General features: G+C 42.6%; 1 protein-coding gene across 1 annotated transcript in view; it reads left to right on the plus strand.

The window, feature by feature from the left end:
- Window positions 1-6,093: 6,093 nt before the first annotated feature.
- The window catches only part of RHEB (Ras homolog, mTORC1 binding), a 36,552-nt gene continuing 24,214 nt past the window's right edge, over window positions 6,094-18,431 (plus strand). Inside the window, exons 1-2 of the mRNA XM_023764552.1 lie at window positions 6,094-6,108; window positions 6,979-7,141. Of these exons, the coding sequence (XP_023620320.1) occupies window positions 6,094-6,108; window positions 6,979-7,141 (178 nt within the window). The remainder of the gene's footprint in view (window positions 6,109-6,978; window positions 7,142-18,431) is intronic.

Raw genomic sequence — 18,431 nt, forward strand, 5'->3', positions numbered from 1 at the left:
GTTGGGCCCGGGCCCCGGGTGGCCCCGAGGGAGTTCGACCCCGGGCCCGAAACCCCCGCGGGACCCGCGGGGGGAGAGATCCGCACCTGGTCTCCCGCTCTTTGCGGCGCGCGGTCGTGATCGCCGCCAGCAAGCTTTTCCGCCCCGAAGTGAAGCAAGTCCGTGGGGTTTTACAAAGGAAGCGGCGCCTCGGGCTTCTCTGTCCGGTGTGGAAAGTTCACATTCCAAAGAAAGCCCGGGCCGTGTTGGCTGCTGAGGGCGCGTTTCCTGCCGAAAGAAGCGCAGAAGCAGCCGTCGTCGCCCAGCCCCGTGTGCTGCCCGCCGAGTGGGAGGGCGGCGGGGCGGTCAGTTCCTGGTCTCGGTGTCCTATTTTCTCCCCGAGAAAATAAGGTCAGGCGCTGTGACCACGCTGTTGAAGTCATTCAAAAGTTTGTTGTTGTTCCCCCCAAGGGGTTGACATGGATTTGAAACTTCCTGGCTGTCGCCGCTTTGCCGAGCCGGGGTGATCTGTGTTGGGGTGCGGGGTGGACAGGGGGCCAAAAAAAAAAGTGAGAAAGCAGAACCGTGGAACTTCGCCGTGTTTCGGGGCGAGGCCTTATTTATTGTCTCGGACAACCAGCAGCCTGGGGAATTGGATCTCTTCGTGTTGTTTTAGGAAGGAACTGTCTGAGACAGGAAGATGCGCGCTTGACCGTAGTGGGAGGAAGGAGGTGAGAGCGAGGGTTTGGGTCGCCGGTGGTTGCAGGGGAGGGGGCCGCTGCCCTCGGAGAGCCTGTAGCTGCCTGCGGCTCCCGGGAAGGACTCCCCGACTCCGCTTTCTGTTCCGCTTCCTCCCCCCCCTTTTCCACCGCCCGTGCCAGGGTCTGTGCTCTTTGACCAAGATGGGCTCCAGCCGCTTGCTCACCCTTTTGTCGTCGCTTCCTCGGTGCTGGGCGAGGGGTCAGGAGGCTCCGAGAGTCATCGGGCACCTCTCGAGAGTCATCGGGCACCTCTCGGGCGGCGCGGCGTCAAGTCGTAAGCATATGTGGGGGAAGTGGAGGTGACAGCCCTGACAGCTGCCGCCATGAAGGGCCATGCGTCCAAGTGAGGCCTGTGGGGTGGCCAACAGCCCACGCCCCGAGCGCCCATATGGCACCGGCGTGCAGCCTTTATTGGCAGCCCGAACCGCCCAGCCCTTGCTTATCTGCGCTGTTTCCTCCTCTGCGTTTGAAGAGTGGGCCTATGACATAGCCTGGCTCTTGCGTGAGCTCTGTCTAAACACATGAACAGGGCCCACTAATGGAAGCTAGCCTTCTCCGAATAATCGGGTGACACGTGACATGTACCCGGGCTACCTGATTTCAACTCAAAAGATGCCCCAACGATCCGCACTTACTTACCCCTTGAGATTCTTGAGATGATTCTGGGCTTCAGTAAGCAAGGCTACTGTTCTATCACTTTTGCTAAAAAAGTTGCTTATGTTCCATTGAAATCCCTCTGTTTTGTCTTCCTTCTAGTCATCCCCCTGCTAAACACCCAGAGGTGACAGGTCGCTTCACAGACACTTAGTGTGACTGCTGTTTGTTCAGTGCTCTTCTAAGTAGCCTCCCAGGGGGCACAGATTCAGTTCTAGTCCCTATTCCCTGTGCCCTCAATATAATTACCTCTTGCGTTTACTTTCAGGGGTAGTGACGACTGAAGTAAAGGTTAAATTACTCCCAGGCTTTGTATTTGATTTTTGAGTTGTTGACCTTTGTTATGAACCAGGACACTTTGGGGTTTGTGGGGTCTTCTGTTTTGTTTTGCCAGCATCAAAAAGGAAGTAATTAATTCCCTGATTCCATGTACTGGCCACTCTTGGGAGAATGATTCAGTCTTCAGACTCCAGGAGTTTACTGGCATGTCTGCTTGCAGATGGTGCTGTACTAGAGAAATTGGAGTATTGTGTTTCTAGATTGTGTTATTTTGTATTGTTAAGCTGTTGTGTCATTTTGATGGGGTAGAGTGGTAGAAAAAGGCACGACTAGAAACCATACTTTTCTCAGAATGTTCTCTTGATTAAATATCTTATGCCATTTTGATTAGTGAGTTTTAACCATGCCACAGACTTTATTTGAAAATTTTGCCTTCAGATAAAACTACTAAATGTTACCATTTTTCAAACACTGATGAAACTATCAGTAAGGAAAAGACAATTCTCAAATAATTTATACGACGCATTTTTCCCTGAAGTACTTTTCCTGTTGTTTACAGTGTTAAGCGGTTAAGGCCACGTCACCTATAACGCAGGCTGGCTTTCAGGGAGTGCTTTGTATTAATTGTTGAGTGGTGGACAAGTGTCCCAGCTCCCTTACACCCATTGTTTCTAATACAAACAAGTAGTCCCATAGTAGGAGGTAGCTCAACTTAATCAAGTTAAAGTTGTAGTGTCAGGTAACTATCTTCAAATAAAATCTGGTGCATCTTTCACTGGAATTTTCTAGAGAGGCTTTGATAATCTAGTTTACCATCAGAGCATACTAGTAATCCAAAAGTTTGTTTCCCATATGTAAGCCTCTGAGGTTAACGAGAGAGGGGATCACAGGAATGTGAACAATCATGAGAGAAAATGAAACCACTCTGTTTTATAAAAGGCAGTTTAGCAAAAAGTAACTCCAAATATGACCTTCTCAAATGTTTTAGGTAGTAGGGAAGATGCTTCCTTTGATTTGTATACTTCACAAGAAAAGATAGCATCAAATTTGTTCCAAATAGAATACAAGCCAATTGTGTTCTCGTTTACTGTCTATTTTTAAATTATCCTTTTTGGACACATTTCACTGAAATATTTTAAGGTAAAACATGTATAAACTCTGTTAGTATGTGAAATTGTATGTTCAAGTGCTTAATAACATTTTGAGGTTGTGTATGGGGCGGGGAGGAGGTGGTAGTCCTGCTGTGGTCACCTTGTGTTGAAGCTTGAAATTCCTTTTATAATTTTTTTTTTTAATTCTCACCCGAGGATATTTTTCCATTGATTTTAGAGAGGGGAAGAAATATCGATGTCAGAGAAACACATCGATTGGTTGCTTCCTGCACGTGACCAGAGCCTGCAACCAGGGTATGTGCCCTTGACTGGAATTGAACCTAGGACCCTTTGGTCCGCAGGCCCGACACTCTGTCCACTGAGTCAAACCAGCTAGGGCTATACTTTTTATATATATTATTGATTTCAAAGAGGGAGAAAGAGATAGAAACATCAATGATGAGAAAATACATTGATCGGCTGCCTCCTTCGTGCCCCCCCCCCTACTGGGGATCGAGCCCACAATCCGGGTAGGTTGCCCTGACCGGGAATCCAACATGATTCATATGTCAACACTCAAAACACTCAACCACTGAGCCTCGCTGGTGTTAACTTTTTTTTTAATCATTCATTGTTCTGTACAAGAGAATAACCAGAGTTTGCATTTGTGGTTATCACTTTCAGTGCTGAATGTTACTAAATGTCCATGTAGAATATACTCATCCATACTTACCCTCATCACTCCAGAAAGAAACTGTGCCCATTAGCAGTCACTCCTTATCTTCCCTTCCCCTCAGCCCCTGGCATCCACTAATCTACTTTCTGTTTCTATGAATTTACCTTTTTATTACCAAATAATATTCCATTGTTTGGATATAACCCATTTTATTTCTACATTCATCAACTGATGAACATGTAAGTTGTTTCTACATTTTGACTATTATGAATAATGCTGTTATGAACATTCCTGTACAAATTTTTGTGTTAATTGTATGAAGTGTATGTTTTCATTTATCTTGGGTATATTTCTGGGAGTGGAATTGCTGGGACATAGAGTAACTTTATGTTTAACATTTTGAGGAACTGTCAAATTGTTTTCCAAAGTAGCTGTGCCATTTTTATATTCCCATCAACAATTGACATTGCTTTCAGTTTCTCCACATCCTTACTAGTCACCAACACTTGTTATTGTCTGTCTTTTTTATTCTAGCCATCTTTATGGGAACAGTGGTATCATACATGATTTGCAAATAATTTTCATTCTGTGGGTGGAAACTCTTTGCTTCCTTTGAAGCTTTATCCAGGGCCGTGTGGACTTAATACTGCGTTTTCTCCTCAGTGTTTTATATTTTAGCTCTTACATTTAAGTTTATGATATATTCAGAGTTAATTTTTGCATATGATAGGAAATAGAGGTACAACTTCATTCTTTTACATGTGGGCATCAAGTTGTCCCAACCCCCCCTTTTTTCTCAGCCCCCCTTTTTTTAAAGACTATTCTTCCCTCTATGAATTGTCTTGACATCCTTGTCAAAAACTGAGTGACCAGAAATGTGAGGGAAAATTTATTTCTGGACTCTATTCCTATGATCTATATGTATGTCCATATGTCAGTATCACACTGTCTTGATGACTGTAGTTTTGTGGTAAGTTTCAAAATAGGGATGAGTGAGTCTTCTAACTTTATTCTTTTTCAAGATTGTTTTGGCTCTTCTGAGTCCCTTGCATTTCCATCAGTTTCTACAAAAAAAAAAAAAACAAACAACTGGGGTTTTGATAGGGTGTTTGAAGGGAGTCCAGCCTGCACAGCTACATAGTTGGGAAAGGGGGGTGTATTTAATAGCTTTCTCAGATAATTGTGGATATTCTTTGATGCCCACCGAAACTTCACAGGTGGTAGTTTCTTAAAGGTTAGTTGTAGTGTGCAATATGAAGTCATATGGATGAAGTTTCTGCCTTGTTACATTGGACTCTATTGGGTTGTTTTGCACTTTGAATGGGTCTTCTGCCCATACCTGATTTTGTTACATCATACATTGGTTATTTGGAAAATATTGGTCCACTGTTTTGTAGATCCTTCTACATTTTGATACATTTCAATATGTAAATACTTTTAAAAGTCACATTTAATATCATCACCAGCGTCAGAAAAATCTAGATACTGGGAAGCTGTTAAGCTCACCTTGAATGATGCAAGTTTTCCAACCTAATTTCCTCTTGAAAGTTTGAATTTAATTGTTGGAAAAGTGCTAGCAGTTTTACTTGGAATGACAGTCTCATTTCTTTCATTTTCAAGAAAATGTCTGCCAAATACCCACATTTGAAATAATGATCGTTTGTTGGTCAGTCTTGAAAGGAAAAATGGTGGTCCATGATTAAAGTGGCTATTTCAGATCACTTCGCAACCAATTGCCTCGTTTGGAGACAACCATCACACTTCAGTACGCAGCAGGATGCTCTGTGCATATATCATGTTTTGTCATGCAGAATACTAAAAGGACATGCTCTTAAGGGTCAAGATTTAATAAAAGTAATAATTTTACTGCTTCCTCAAGAACACTGTTAAGTGAAAATTGCTTCTTTTTTTTTTTTTTTTTAATGTTGGTACATGGTAGTGAAGAATATGGTGACTTTCTACAGCTTGCTCCCACTGTCCTGATTTGTGCTGAGTGGTACCAAGCTAGTGGTATTACCCACCATTGGTTTTGCACCATTACTGCAAATATGAAAATAGTTAAAAAGGCAGATAATATCTTAGCATTTTTATGAAAGTGGCTTTGACCTCATGAGTCCCTTGAAAAGGTCTCCAGGCTGCACTTTGAGAACCATTACACTGTGGTGTACAGAATCTTGCTGGACTGCTCACTGTTGTGCAGAGTCAAATCAAGACCAGCTGCATCCTAGCTGCTGTGGTGACTGCTGAGGAGCCTTCCCAGGAGGCCCTGCAGCATCCTGAGGCAGGGATGGGGCATGAGAGACAAGGATGGAGGGGGCAGGAAGAACTTGGCCTGCCTGCGTGGGACAGAAGGAAGCGGGGTGGCTCGAGCATAATGAGGTGGGAGTAGGAAATTAAGTTGGAAAGGTAGTCAGTAGCTGGATTTTGCAGGGCCTGGCAGGAACATTAGGGAGTCATTCCTTCTGAGCAGTAAGCAGGAGTTGCTAAAGCCTGAGAAGAGTGAGGGTATCTCAGTACCAATTGACTTGGCCTCTGTGGTGCAATTTGGGGTGTGTTGTTCTTTGACCTGGTAGGGATGAGGCTCCCCCAAAATAATAAAAATCACCAAGGGTAGCAGCATACCCAAGACCTGTATACTAAATACTGAACTGACATGGTTCAAATACAGGTAACAGAGTAGAAGTAAAAACAGCCACTTTATCACAAATGAGAAACGGCCATCTCTACCTGTGATTATGAAGTTAAAATGTACACCACTTTCCTTAGTGTAGGTCTACAATATTAGTGATTTGAATATTGTTCATGAGTAGATTGTACTTAGTTATTGGGCTAAACCAAAACTGAACTTGGACATGATTGTACAAGTTAAAGCATTATGAAGTCTTTAGTGATCACACTTAAGAGAACCTTTATTCTTGTTTCTAGTTTATCCTGAAGTACCAAATTAAGTCTTAACAGTTGCTAGAGAAATCACTGTCTTAAACCGATAAACTTAATATCTCAAAACATAGAGGTCCTGGAATACTACTTTATTTTATTTTTTGTGTGGAATGCTATCTTAGTATTTTAATATTTCTAAATGTATATTGTTGAGGATCCTTGTGTAGGGCTTTGTGGACAAGTGGAAGTAGGCAATTTAAGGATCTCAACAGTTCACTCCTCCCTGTCCTTGGCTGGTGGTGTAACTGTAATATAATTGAGTTCCCTTACTCCCACCACCCTTCCCCCATTTCTCTTGTGCTTACTTACTTGAAGAAAGCCTGAGGTGGAGGTGGAATTTTGAAACAAATTGGTGTTTTAACAATATGTGTGATCCTACTTTTTGCAAGATTAAAAGTAACTGTGATGGCAGGGTAAATAATTTGTGAGCATGGAAACAAAGATACTGGCTTTTACAGTTAATATCGTTTTCTGAAATGGAAATGCTTTTGTAACACTTGTATGTCTTAGGTATAAATGCATCTGGCTGATCACTTGCTTTTCTTCAAGTCTCAATCACATTTGGAATTTATTTTAAAGAGAATATTTTAAAATATAGGTTCTCTTTATTCTTGTTCATGACTTGTATGAGTTACTGAATAAAACATACGGCGAAATTCAACCATGGCTGAACATCCAGAAGGAGAGGATTCGGAATGACCTTGGCAAACTGGAGACATGCCCTGGCGTGAGCGGAAGTGGAACACACTATGGACTTTCTGGTCTGTCTGCCGGGAAGTGACTAGATGTGGATGGTGAATTTCTGACCTGGTTTGTGTGGCCTGGAGTACACCAGGGGCCAGGAGTGGCTGACAACATCTCTGAGCTCCATACTGGAGGGCAGGAGGACCACAAAAATGCAAGCCCTGAAATTAAAGCCTTATGTTTACGTTCCAGAAGAAACCTCCTGTGTGTGTACAGGCTGAGATCCGGATTCCGTTTGTGAGCATTTTAGCTGGCCGTGCTCTCTGTGCATTCTGAACCACTAGGAGCCTTCTCTGCAGTCTGGGTGGCATGTGTTGAAGAGCAGTGCCAGCTTAGAGTCATGGTTCTTCACTTGACGTTCATGAGCTTCCCTGAGATGTGCATATTTCCAGGGGAAGAGTCAAGGGCTTTTATCATCCATCTTCTATCCAGAGGATTTCAGTCCCCAAAAGATTGAATTTCTAAAATGACTTGTTTGAAGAGAACAGTGATTTAAGTGTCACATGTAATTCAAATAGGTGTTCATCACTGTACCAGGCCCCGTGTACTTAGTCACAAAAGCTAAGGCCATCCTGATCTCTGCCTTCAAGGAGCCTCAATCTAGTGAGGAACCACTGTAAACAGTTTCTACTAATGATATTGGCGGGTGTTTTAAAAGTATTTACTGAACTCTATGAGGTAAGTACCATTATTATGCCTATTTTGCAGAGCAGGAAACTGAGCTGCAGAAAGGTTAAGTGATTTGGCCTAGGTCAGTTATTAGTGGCAGAGCTAGGATTTGAATTTAAGCAGTGGTTCCAGAGCCAACACTAAATAATAACACAAATTACTATTTAAAAACATTTGGGATAAATGCTTAGAGAAATAATTCAAGGGAGAGCTAACATAACCATGGGTGGGGCGGAAGAATTGTCCCTAGCAAGCTGTCATTAAAGCTGGAGTTGGTCGGGCAGAGGGTGGGGAGCATGGGGGCAGGAGAAGGGCAGGGCCTTCCAGTGGAAAGGAACAGCATGTGCAGACCTCCTGGGGTGAGAAAGAGCTTGGCACTCAGGAGGAATAAAGAGAAGGCCGGTGTCGACTGGTGAATGAGGAGAAGAGTAAGATGTGAGTGGCAAGGAGATCACGTGGAACTAATCTGAATGCCAACTGTCTACCAAGAACAGCCTTGTAGGCCCTGTTGGAAATGTTAGACTTCCTAGAAACGCGGAAAGTCACTGAAGGGTTGTAAGCAGCATAAGGTGATTTGTCTATACCAGGCTTGGCAAACATTTTCTGTAAAAGGCCAGATGGAAAATTTATGTCAGACTTTGTAGGCCACATGGCCTCTTTCGCAACTACTCCCTTCTACCTTTTGTAGCACACAGCAGTTACAGACAGTATATAAACAAATAGACGTGGCTGTGTGCCAATAAAACTTTATTTATGGACGCTGACATTTGAATTTCATCTAATTTTTACTTAGTATGACATATTATTGATTCTTTTCAGCTACTTAAAGATGTAAAAACCAGCCCTGGATGGTGTGTTCAGTGGTTAGAGTGTAAGCCCGTGCCAGAAGGTTGCGGGTTGGATTCCAGGTCAAGGGCACATACCTGGTTTACTGATTCCCTCTCTGCCCCCATCAGGGTGTGTCCTGGAGGCGACCAGTCAATGTGTCTTGAGACGTCAATGTGTCTTGAGACGTCAATGTGTCTTGAGACATCAATGTGGTGGTTGTTTTTTTCTCTCTCTCCTCTTCCCTCCCTCCTTTCCACTCTCTGAAAAGCAATAGAAAAAATATCCTCAAATGAGGATTAACACAATAAAAATAAAAAATGTAAAAACCATTCTTATTCATAGCTCGTAGGCTGAGCAAATTTGGCCCCTGGTCGGTAGTTTGCTTCTCCTGTTTTATATCCTCAAGAGGATCCCTCCCACTGCTCTGTGTGGGGGATGAGGGCAGTCAGGAGTGGAAGTGGGAAGACAGCCACGTATTGAAGTTCACCATCAAGGTCTCACGGACAGCCCAGCAGTGTGGCTCAGTGTTTGAGCATGGACCTATGAACCAGGATGCCACTTTTCGATTTCTGGTCAGGGCATGTGCCCAAGTTGTGGGCTCAATCCCCAGTGTGGAGTGTGCAAGAGGCAGCCAATCAATGATTCTCATTATTGATGTTTCTGTCTTTCCCACTCCCCTCCTCTCGGAAATCAATAAAAAAATATATTTTTTAAAGATGACATGGACTAGTGGAGTGCTGGTGAGATGAAGAGGAGACAGATTTGAGATGCTCTTGAATATGTTAAAGATTGTTAATTAGAGAAAGAATCAAACTTTGATGTGTGCAACGTTGAGGATAACATTCGGTGGTTAGCATGAGTGCCTGAGTGGGTAATGGTGCCACTGGCTAAAATGAGAAATGGTAGAAAGGGGCCAGGATTTGCGATGGTCTACCCACCAGTCCACACATTTGCCTTGTCATTTCGATGGTCTAGAGCAGTGATGGCGAACCTATGACACGCCTGTCAGAGGTGACACGCGAACTCATTTTTTTGGTTGATTTTTCTTTGTTAAATGGCATTTAAATATATAAAATAAATATCAAAAATATAAATCTTTGTTTTACTATGGTTGCAAATATCAACAAATTTCTATATGTGACACGGCACCAGAGTTAAGTTAGGGTTTTTCAAAATGCTGACACACCGAGCTCAAAAGGTTCGCCATCACTGGTCTAGAGCTGTGGTCGGCAAACTGCGGCTGGCGAGCCACATGCGGCTCTTTGGCCCCTTGAGTGTGGCTCTTCCTAAGCCTTAGGAGTACCCTAATTAAGTTAATAACAATGTACCTACCTATATAGTTTAAGTTTAAAAAATTTGGCTCTCAAAAGAAACTTCAATCGTTGTACTGTTGATATTTGGCTCTGTTGATTAATGAGTTTGCCGACCACTGGTCTAGAGACAGGTGGCTGCTCTTGCAACTGGGGTTCTGGGGTGTGCTGCTCCCGGGTCCTCATGTTGCCTGAGGATCTGCCCCAACATACCTTCATACTGCAGGGTTGTTGCCTTGGCAGCAAAGGAGATTGCAAAACCTACTTGGCCGCACACTGCTCACTGTGCCCGAGAGGGTGCTGAGGAATCCTGACGAACTACAGGATATTTCCATTTTCCTGCTGGGAGAAGGGGAAGTTGGGCTCCATGTCTAAACCTTTTCATGTTCCATAACTGCTACCAAAAGGTGTGAATATATTTAATGAAATAAGTTGTTTTCTTACTCTGACCATGTTTCTGAATGAGCATTATCCTAAAAAATTGGACAAAATGAACACATCTTCTATTTCTTAGACCTCTGGGAGTCTTTCTCGTAGACAGCTGTGTTTATACAAGTAGGATGTTCCTATTCCTTCAACTATGGTATTGAGCAGCATTGTAAGTTTTCTAGTAGTCACATTAAACAAGTAAAAAGAAAGAGGTGAAAATAATTTAATATAATTTAGTCCAATATGTCCAAAATATTATTTCAATATGTAATGATATTTTTACATTTTTTATGCTAAGTTTTCAAGTCTTATATACATTTTACGCTATGACCCATCTCAGTTAGGACTGGCCCCCTTTCAAGTGTTCACTGTCCACCTGTGGCTGGTGGCTGCTCGCTGGTGGACAGCACAGGTACAGTGAGGAATGCCAGGGCTGTTAGTAAATGGGCTTAGTGCAGATTTGAAAGAACTCTTGAAATAATCTTTATAACTATTTGTGCTGATGGTGAATACGCTTTATTTTATCACTTGATTGTCCTAATTTTTTGTCATTACTAGTTTTGATCAGTCTTAACCCTTTGCACTCCGAACCATTCTGGACATTGGCTACCAGCTACTCGACGCTACTTTGCGGCGGAAACGTGCATTTACAGACCCTCGTATTATTTAGTATAATTTTGGAACCAAGTAACGTATTATAATGATATTGGACTTATATGAATTGGGTGACATCGAGGAATGTATATTTGCAAAAAAAAACAATATTTTATTGTTTATAATTTTGTACAGTATGATAAGTTTTGTAACACTCCCCAATATGCATTGCAGGTTGATTAGTGCATGTTTGACAGTAATAAGTGGTTTGACGCCTGCCACCAGGTGTTTTCCTGTTAGAACACACAATGCAGTCCCGTTTTCTTTGTCCCACATCGGGAATATGTAGTTTGTTGTTTAATCCGACACAAAACCCGCTGACATTTCTTGTATATATCTTAGTAATTTTACGATATTTTGATTTAATTTCTTGTGCCATTTCAAGATAAAACTTCAGGGAAACATGCATGTCTCAAAAAGTTGGGTTGAAATAACCCAATTCCCCGTAATCACTAATAAACTGCAATGTCCCCTGAGAGGGGACATCCGAGTGATATGCTAGAATTCCGATGTCCCCTGAGAGGGGACAGCGGAGTGCAAAGGGTTAAACTTCGTGCTCTTGAATATGCTAAAGATTGTGTTAAAATTTGAGGATTCATCTCTTATTTGCTTTTTTCAGCTCTTTCCCACCCTGACCCCCAACCTTCTTCCCAGTTGCTCACAAATCTAGCAAAAATCATTCTTTATTGTTGCCAAATATTTAATTTCCTGCAGTTTACCAAGTCTCTTCCCTCCCTTGCCTTCCAAATCGGCTTCATCTCCAACTCTTCCTATAGAGATGAGTATCCTATTTTTTTAAGTTTTTCTTTAATATGTTTTTATTGACTTCAGAGAGAGGGGAAGGGAGAAGATAGATAGAAACATCCATACGAAAGAAAACACCCTCTACTGGGGATTGAGCCTGGCAACTGGGGCATGTGCCCTGACTGGTAATCGAACCCTTGACCTCCTGGTTCATGGGTTAAGGCTCAACTGCTGAGCCACAGTGGCCCAGCATGAGTATCCTATTTAATCATCTTTGGGCAGTTTCATGGCCTTTCCTGGCAGCACTTTTTTTCCTTTTTATTTATTTATTTATCCTCACCCAAGGATATTTTTCCATTGGTTTTTAGAGAGAGTGGAAGAGAGAGGGAAAGACAGAGAGAAATATCAATGTGAGAGAAACACATTGATTGATTGCCTCCTGCACGAGCCCTGACCAGGGCCCGGGCCGGGGAGAAGCCTGCAACCCACGTACTTGCCCTTGAACAGAATCAAACCTGGGACCCTTCGGTCTGCAGGCCAACACTCTGTCCAATGAGCCAAACCGGCTAGGGCACTTCTTTCCTTTTAGTATAATAACCTTGACAGTTAATAAATTTTTTTGTTTCTGTAACTCATATCTATTTTCATGTTATAAACTTACCTCTTGTGTTCTCAGGGGGCTATATCTGGAAGCATAGTGCTTGGTGGTAATAGTAAGCACCCAGTGAGTATTTGAGTAATAATTTTATGAACCAGTTTTACTTGGTTACTAGTAGTCTGTCTCTTGTCTTTGTCATAATAATTGCACCTTGGTTTTGTGTGGGGTTTTTTTCCCCTCCTAGCATCTATTTTTAAAAATTGGGAAGGGGGTGTGAGAAAGAATAAGATGATGTCAACTGTGCTTCACTCATAGGCACAAGTGAGATAATTCATGCAAAACTGTTTTTGTAAGCTCTTAAAACAATGTCTCGCTTGTAGGTTGTGGTGAACTATTAAAATTTGAATTACCTGCTTCACATGCCCTCATCTGACCCTGTATGTGGTGGAGATTCGGGGTGGGTCTGTATATTAGAAGCCTGGGGGGCACCGTTGGAGAACACACAGGAACTCCTCTGCACCTCCTTTTAAATCAGAATGCTGAGATGAGTGTATTTTTTTGAAAGGCTTCCTTGGTGACTGATGTATGTACATATATGTACATAACACCCGCCCCTTATGGAAGCTGCAACCCCCGATGCTGCAATCAACACTACACATTATTACTGAAATGGATGCAGCACTTGGCAAGCATGTAATCGTCATGGCTGTCATGTACGGAACACATTGGTAAACCTTCGTGCGGCTCTGGCTCTTTATCAGTGATGATATATTCAGGGAGCAGTCCACTTAGAACCCAGGTGATTCTATAGTCTCTCTGCTGTTTGCAAACCTGGTCCATTTATTGATGTCTGTTCTGTGGTGGCTCCCAGAGAAGCATCTTCTGCACTGGTGCCAGCCCTGTGGCCCTCCTGGACTGCAGCATGCTGCAGGCTCATGCCAATGCCAGGTTGTGCTCCATACAAGCTAGCAGCTTCTGCTTTTGTGTTGTCTGGAGCCTCCAGAGACAGGCGGGAGGGCCTGGGGAGAGGACACTGGGAAGGGAGAAGGTGCAGCAGGCCCTCCTGAGTCTAGCCCTGGCCACTATCAGCCAAGGCCGCCAGGAGTGACTAGAGACCAGCAGAGGACCCAGTGGAGCGCAGCCTTAACTAGACTCATAAACAGATGAAGAGGATATTGGTCTCAGCTTCAGCCACTGAGTATGGGGCAGTTTGTTACACAGCAGTGGAGAAATTGACACTAGTTTTCTACTTAGGGAACGGGCTATATTTTTATATTTATTGGTTTTTGTATGTTGCTGCTGAAGTAGTTGTTAGTATATGTCATTTTCTTATATTTCAGATTACTAGGTATAATTATTAAAATGCATTTTTCTCCTAAGCAGCTTATGTTTGTCTTAAGAGGATTATTAATAATGTTTATTGAGGACTTATTACATACTAGATATTCTACATGTATTTTCATTTAATTTTCACAGCCACCTATAAAGTAGATGCTATTTATCTCCATCTTCCAAATGAGGAAACAAACTCAAGAAAACTGCCTGCACTCACATAGCTAATCATCACTGTCCTAGTCTGCTTAGTAAAAAAATGATAAATGTCTTGTCTTTCTTTTTTATACTTTTTTGTTGAGGTATAATTTACATGTAGTAGAGCTTGACTTTTCACATGAATGCCTTTCTTCCTGTTAAGATGACTGCGTTCCCTCTGTTGAGAAAGCCTCTAGCTGGCATTCGGGTGTACTGCACTGACATCTTTTTCAGAATCATCCATGGAATAGGAACAGTCAGTGTTTATGGACTCAAGGTGAACTGTGTTGAGCATGATTTGGGGAAAGCTTTATCGACTTTAGAATGCAGTACTGGAATTTAATAGCCATTTGCTGAACACATTATAAGTTGTATTCTAATTTTAATTGCGTACTCTCATCAGCCCCTGCCCCCCAAAGCTGCCATCAGCAGATGACGTGTTTTAGAATAAATGGAGTCTTAGAAATGGGAAAAAAATGATTATTACGTGGTGAATACTTTTGGCCCTGTAAAGTTTACCACAATTCTTTATTTCCTTGAAATGTATATCGGTCTATATTTTATGTAAAATAGTAGGAACTTATTTCAAAAGATGTTACCCAAGTTTTTAAAACATTTCTTTAGAATGGTTGTGAAAGAACTTTTTCAAATGCACTAGATTCTGTTTAGTCTCTTTTCATAAATTTTTAAAAATAGAAGTGATGCCTTCAATAATGTCTTTGGAAATGCTTAACTATTTTGTTAAAGTCTTTGGCAGACCTTTAGAAAATCAGTTTCACCTATTCCAATTACTTTGATGGGTGTTTTTTCTTACAACAGTTCTTCATGTAGTCGGGAACCTAGTATTGCCAGGTGCCTGTTTGCACTGACTTTCCCTGTCCTCTTATCTCTATCCCTCGTATCATTTGGGTTTTTCATTAGCCTTCATCTGGCCCAGTCCAGGGTCCTCTGGGGAGCTTGCATGGTTCCTGGTAGGGAATCAGTGACTGTATCATGTCCCAATTGCCACCTTTTCCCAAACACAAAAGCGTGGCCCCAGTGGTCAGCAGCTTCTTTAAGTTTCTGCAGTGGCATCTTATGATGGTTACTCCAGTCCATTATGAGGGCATACCTGATGCCTATTTCTTTTACAAAGACCTAAGTTTCTTGAGGAATTTTATGTCTAGATTCTGTCAAGAGTGGGTGTGGGGCCAAGTGTTATGATTAAAGCAGTGACGACTCCTATCAGAGAGGACTCCTATTTCTGTAAAATATAAATTTATCAGAGGAATGATATTCATAAAAAGACATTAAATATTTCAGTTTTATTGTAATACAGATTAATATTGTAATCAATTAGGTGCTTGGGTTACAAATTAATTTAACTCATGCTTCTTAAACAGTAAGGAAAGTTATTTACACACATAAGTGGAAGACTAGTGGTTGACTGAGTGGTCAGTCAATTCAAGAACAGAGGTTCTTGGCTCGGCTGGTGTTGCTCAGTGGTTGAGCATTGGCCTATGAACCAGGAGATCATGGTTCGATTCCTGGTTAGAGCACCTGCCCAGGTTGTGGGCCAATGCTTTACCAACTGAGCAAAACCGGCTAGGACTCTCATCGATGTTCCAATCTCCCTCTCTCCCTTCTTCTCTGAAATCAATAAAAATATATTTAATAAGTAAATATATATATTTTTTAAAAGAATAGAGGTTCTTCCATCTCTTTATTTAGCCATTCTTGACCTTGGCTTTAATAAGGTGGTGGCTGCACCCTGTACTAGTTTAGTCAGAACTTCTGGGGTGAGACCCAGGCTGTAGTTTTTGGAATTTTCTAGGTGATAACAGAGTGCAGCTAAACTTGAGAACCGGCACTGGAGAACTTGGTTTGGAGATCAGCATCACTGGGGAGCTTGGTAGAAATGGAAAGTCTCACATCCTCTACTTACCTGACATTTTCCTTGAAGGCTTCTTAAACCAGGGTCTACACACTTTTCAGGTGTTAGGGTCCAATTACTGCAAGCCACACAGGTCAAATGTGTCTCCATGGGTGTGTTTAACTTGGGTTAGTAGACTGGAGCTTTAAGTGACTGAGACCATTTCTGTAGAGTGCACTCATGTTCATGGTCAAGCGTGGACACCCAACAGCTGCAGCACCCAACAAGAGCTGTCTGTAGTGCAGAGAGCAGAGCGGGAACGGAAGTTGGTATACCACCTTGGACTTGAAAGCTATTTAAGTATTTCAGAGGCACTGTGAACAAAGCACATGGAATGGGGTAAACCAATGGAGAAACCAAGAATGTGTTTGTAACTATTTCAGGAGGGAGGAGGGTTTAGGAGGAGACCAGGAGGGAATGGGATCTCAGGACAAGGGGCTAGAGCAGCTTTTGTGAGAAGAGGAGCTGCATGGCACAACCCATTCAACAATTGTAGTAATTGTTCACATTGATCTGGGAAGTAGAGGTGGTCACAGCAGGTGACCTCTGAGGTTAGGCATTACCCCTTATTCATGGCTGTATTCTAGTACCTGGTCCATAACAAGTGTTACTTTAAGTGCTTATGGTCTGAGCTGCTGGGAGGAGCTGGAGGATTTGGGAGCGCCCTGGAGGCTGGAGAAGTAGGGTGATCTGTTCAATTTGAACTTTTGCCAGAGGGCAGTGGTTCTTAAACTGTAGTGTGCAGCGGAATGGGTAGGGGATTAATATTCCCATCCTGTAGGTTTGGGTGGGACTCAAGAATTTGTAGTAAGTTACCCTGTGACGCTGCTGGGAAACTTGGCTGTTGTAGGAGGAAAGGAAGCACAGAGTGGGTTCCTGAGGAGACAGGACGTGGTGGGGGTGCAGGCAGGCACCATAGCTTGAGAGAGGTCTCCAACCCACAAAGTTGTAGGACTTGCCTGCAGCTGAGTCCAATAAGCTCAAAGCAAGTGATTAAATCACACAATTTATTGGAGGGCCCAGGCAACAGAAATGGGGAGGTTCTGACGAAAGGCTAGTGGACAGTGATTGATCTTGGGGCTTCAACTGATAGGGAAGGAAATGGTGGAGATTGGAGATTCAGGGTATAATCATTTAGAGTAGTATATTTCTAACCTTTTTCACTGTAGCCTGTGGTAAGAAATACATTTTACTTTGCCCCCCAATCACGAATGTGAGTATAACTGATCTAAAGTTTCCTAACACCTTTCTTATTTACGTTCCACTCTGGTGTTCCTGTTTCTTTGAAAATAGTGATCGTAGCACAGTATGTGGATTTCGTGACCTGGTGGGAACACATCACTTCCAGGGATGGTTGTGATTAGTCAGAAAGTGAGGGCACTGGCAGAATGCTGCCCTGCTTACTGATCGGTGCCTGTAGATATCGGAGGTGGAGTCACCAGGTGGTCACCACGCAATGGTGTGCTCCTGGGGTGGGTCACTGAAGTGGCATGGAGACAATTTTTGGTGGCAAGACCAGTGAACTTTGAAGCTAAACCAGGGGTGGGCAAACTTTTTGACTCGAGGGCCACAATGGGTTCTTAAACTGGACCGGAGGGCTGGAACAAAAGCATGGATGGAGTGTTTGTGTGAACTAATATAAATTCAAAGTAAACATCATTACATAAAAGGGTACGGTCTTTTTTTTTTTTTTTTAGTTTTATTCATTTCAAACGGGCCGGATCCGGCCCTCGGGCCGTAGTTTGCCCACGGCTGCTCTACCCCATTCATTCTTCAGAATTCAGCACCGTCATCAGGGGGCTGTCCCAGGTTCCGTTGGCCCCTCCTGTTATAGGCCCCACTGTACACCTGTGTTTTTCCTTGTGAAGCACTCACCACACCTGCAATTATTTGTTCAGTGTCTATCACCTTCTCCATTAGACGACAAGTTCTGCGGGCCGTAGTTTGCCCACGGCTGAGCTAAACTGTTAGGACAGACAGCTTGTGTATGTGGACATCAAAGGTGATGTGAAGAAGTTGAAGTGAAAGTGAAAGCAGTCCTTGGAATGGGTTGTGTCCCAGATATACCATGTGGGCCTCGTGGACCCTTCTGCCCAGTGACTTGATAGACTAGTTGCTAGATTGAAACCCTCTCCTCTCTGTTATATCCTGCGGTTCCAGGGAGTGTGGCTTTGAAGGGGAAGGAAGGTAATGTACAAATAGTTGGGGGTTTTTTAGGAGAATAAGCATGAAAACTAGTTCAGAATTCATCTGAAAACTATTAAAGTGTTTTGTATAAACAGTACCTACTTTGCAATGATCATGAAGTATGAGATTTAGTTGACAACCTTGAAAATAGATCTTCTGTAGTGAAAATATTGGGTGGGAAAACGTACTGTGCCATATTGTCATTGTGAAATATATGTAACTGCAGTTTTTACCTGGTAAAAGTTTAGGTGAGACTTTTAAAAAAATTGTTTTTATGATTTTTAAAGTTAAGGTGGTTTTTAGTTTTGAGGAAGAGTATTAGAAAGTTAATGTGGGATACTGGGATATATTATTTTCAAATCTTGCATAATGTGTTACCAAATTGGAAGATTTGTCTCTGTGTTGATACACACATCCAGGTATGCGCTGCTTTTCAGTTTACTTCA

This window comes from Myotis lucifugus, unplaced genomic scaffold (genome assembly GCF_000147115.1).
Source record: "Myotis lucifugus unplaced genomic scaffold, Myoluc2.0 scaffold_336, whole genome shotgun sequence".
Lineage (NCBI taxonomy): Eukaryota > Metazoa > Chordata > Mammalia > Chiroptera > Vespertilionidae > Myotis > Myotis lucifugus.